At 51.7% G+C, this 1,111-nt stretch overlaps 1 protein-coding gene across 1 annotated transcript in view; it reads left to right on the top strand.

Moving 5' to 3' along the window:
• The first annotated feature begins 640 nt into the window (after nucleotides 1-640).
• CAD (carbamoyl-phosphate synthetase 2, aspartate transcarbamylase, and dihydroorotase) overlaps nucleotides 641-1,111 on the top strand; it is a 21,431-nt gene continuing 20,960 nt past the window's right edge. The window contains exon 1 of the mRNA XM_008050190.1: nucleotides 641-718. Within this exon, the coding sequence (XP_008048381.1) occupies nucleotides 641-718 (78 nt within the window). The remainder of the gene's footprint in view (nucleotides 719-1,111) is intronic.

Raw genomic sequence — 1,111 nt, 5'->3', positions numbered from 1 at the left:
CGGGAGGGCGCCGCGGCTCGGGTTGGATGCCGGAGCGCTGATGCGGGGCCTGGGGGCACGCGAAGCCGCGCCGGAGTCAGCTGGTCCGGGAGGGAGCCGTTGCCGGTGGTTCGGCAGCAGCTTGGGATGGGAGCGGTGCTTTTGGGCATCCGCGTGGGAAAGACTGGGAACTTGGGGTCACTCGCCTCTCAGTTACGGGGAGTGCCGGTTTATCTCCAAGACCAGCGACATCGATTATTGCGCTCAAGGCTTACTGACGTTGCCTTGTCTGACCTCCTACTTTTCGGTCGTGTTCTTGCCGCTAGGTTAAAAAAAACCTGTTTGTTCCTACCTCTGGCATGTGGAAACTAAGTTGCCCTTAAGAATTCAAGTAATAAAGTCAGACACATAGTAATTGAGGTAACAACGGAAGCCACTGTCCCCTCGATGCAGAATTTCTCAGAACTCACTGGTCCTGATGGCAAGCTTCTGAGCCTTCACTTCTCCATCTGCCTTCCCAGTAGTCATCGTGACACTGGAAAAGGCAGCTATGCATGAGGGACACACTGCTACGGGAAGGGATTGATAGAGTCATGACGTGCCTGTAGACCTACTGTGTTCTAGTTTATGAGGCAGCAGGTGTCCTGTGAACTTGGTCAGCATGTTGTCAGTCACCAGCTCTGTCACGGAGAAACTGAGTTTGTGGAACTTCAGGAGGGGAGCCCTGGTAGGACCCAGGGTGAGATAGGCCCAGGTTTCTAGAGCCACATGTGCAGGAGAGGATTGCCCCACCGGGCCAGAGGGCTCCACTGAAGACACCCTTCGGTACCTGAGAACAGTCTCAGCATGTGCATTCTTAGGCCTGTGACACAGAGCTGAATTCCGTTTAAAGGTGCCGCTTCCTCGGCATATACTTCCTGTTTCTGTCTGGTTATTAAGTGCTTGTCTGTTGAGTAATGAGTCAGTCATCTTTTTAAATGATGACCTCAAATGAAGTTATCATTAAAAAGCATGCCTGGTGTTGTGCTGGGAACCTTATTTTTTATTTAGTGATGTATTTTGTGCCTGCTTGTCTCGTCACTCTGTTCTTTTTTTTTTGAGTCGGAGTCTCACTCTGTCACCCAGACTGGAG

This window comes from Carlito syrichta, unplaced genomic scaffold (assembly GCF_000164805.1).
Source record: "Carlito syrichta isolate Samal-C Ts95f unplaced genomic scaffold, Tarsius_syrichta-2.0.1 Scaffold143181, whole genome shotgun sequence".
Lineage (NCBI taxonomy): Eukaryota > Metazoa > Chordata > Mammalia > Primates > Tarsiidae > Carlito > Carlito syrichta.
Note: the sequence above shows the minus strand (reverse complement) of the source record. Positions and strands in the feature narration are given on the sequence as shown.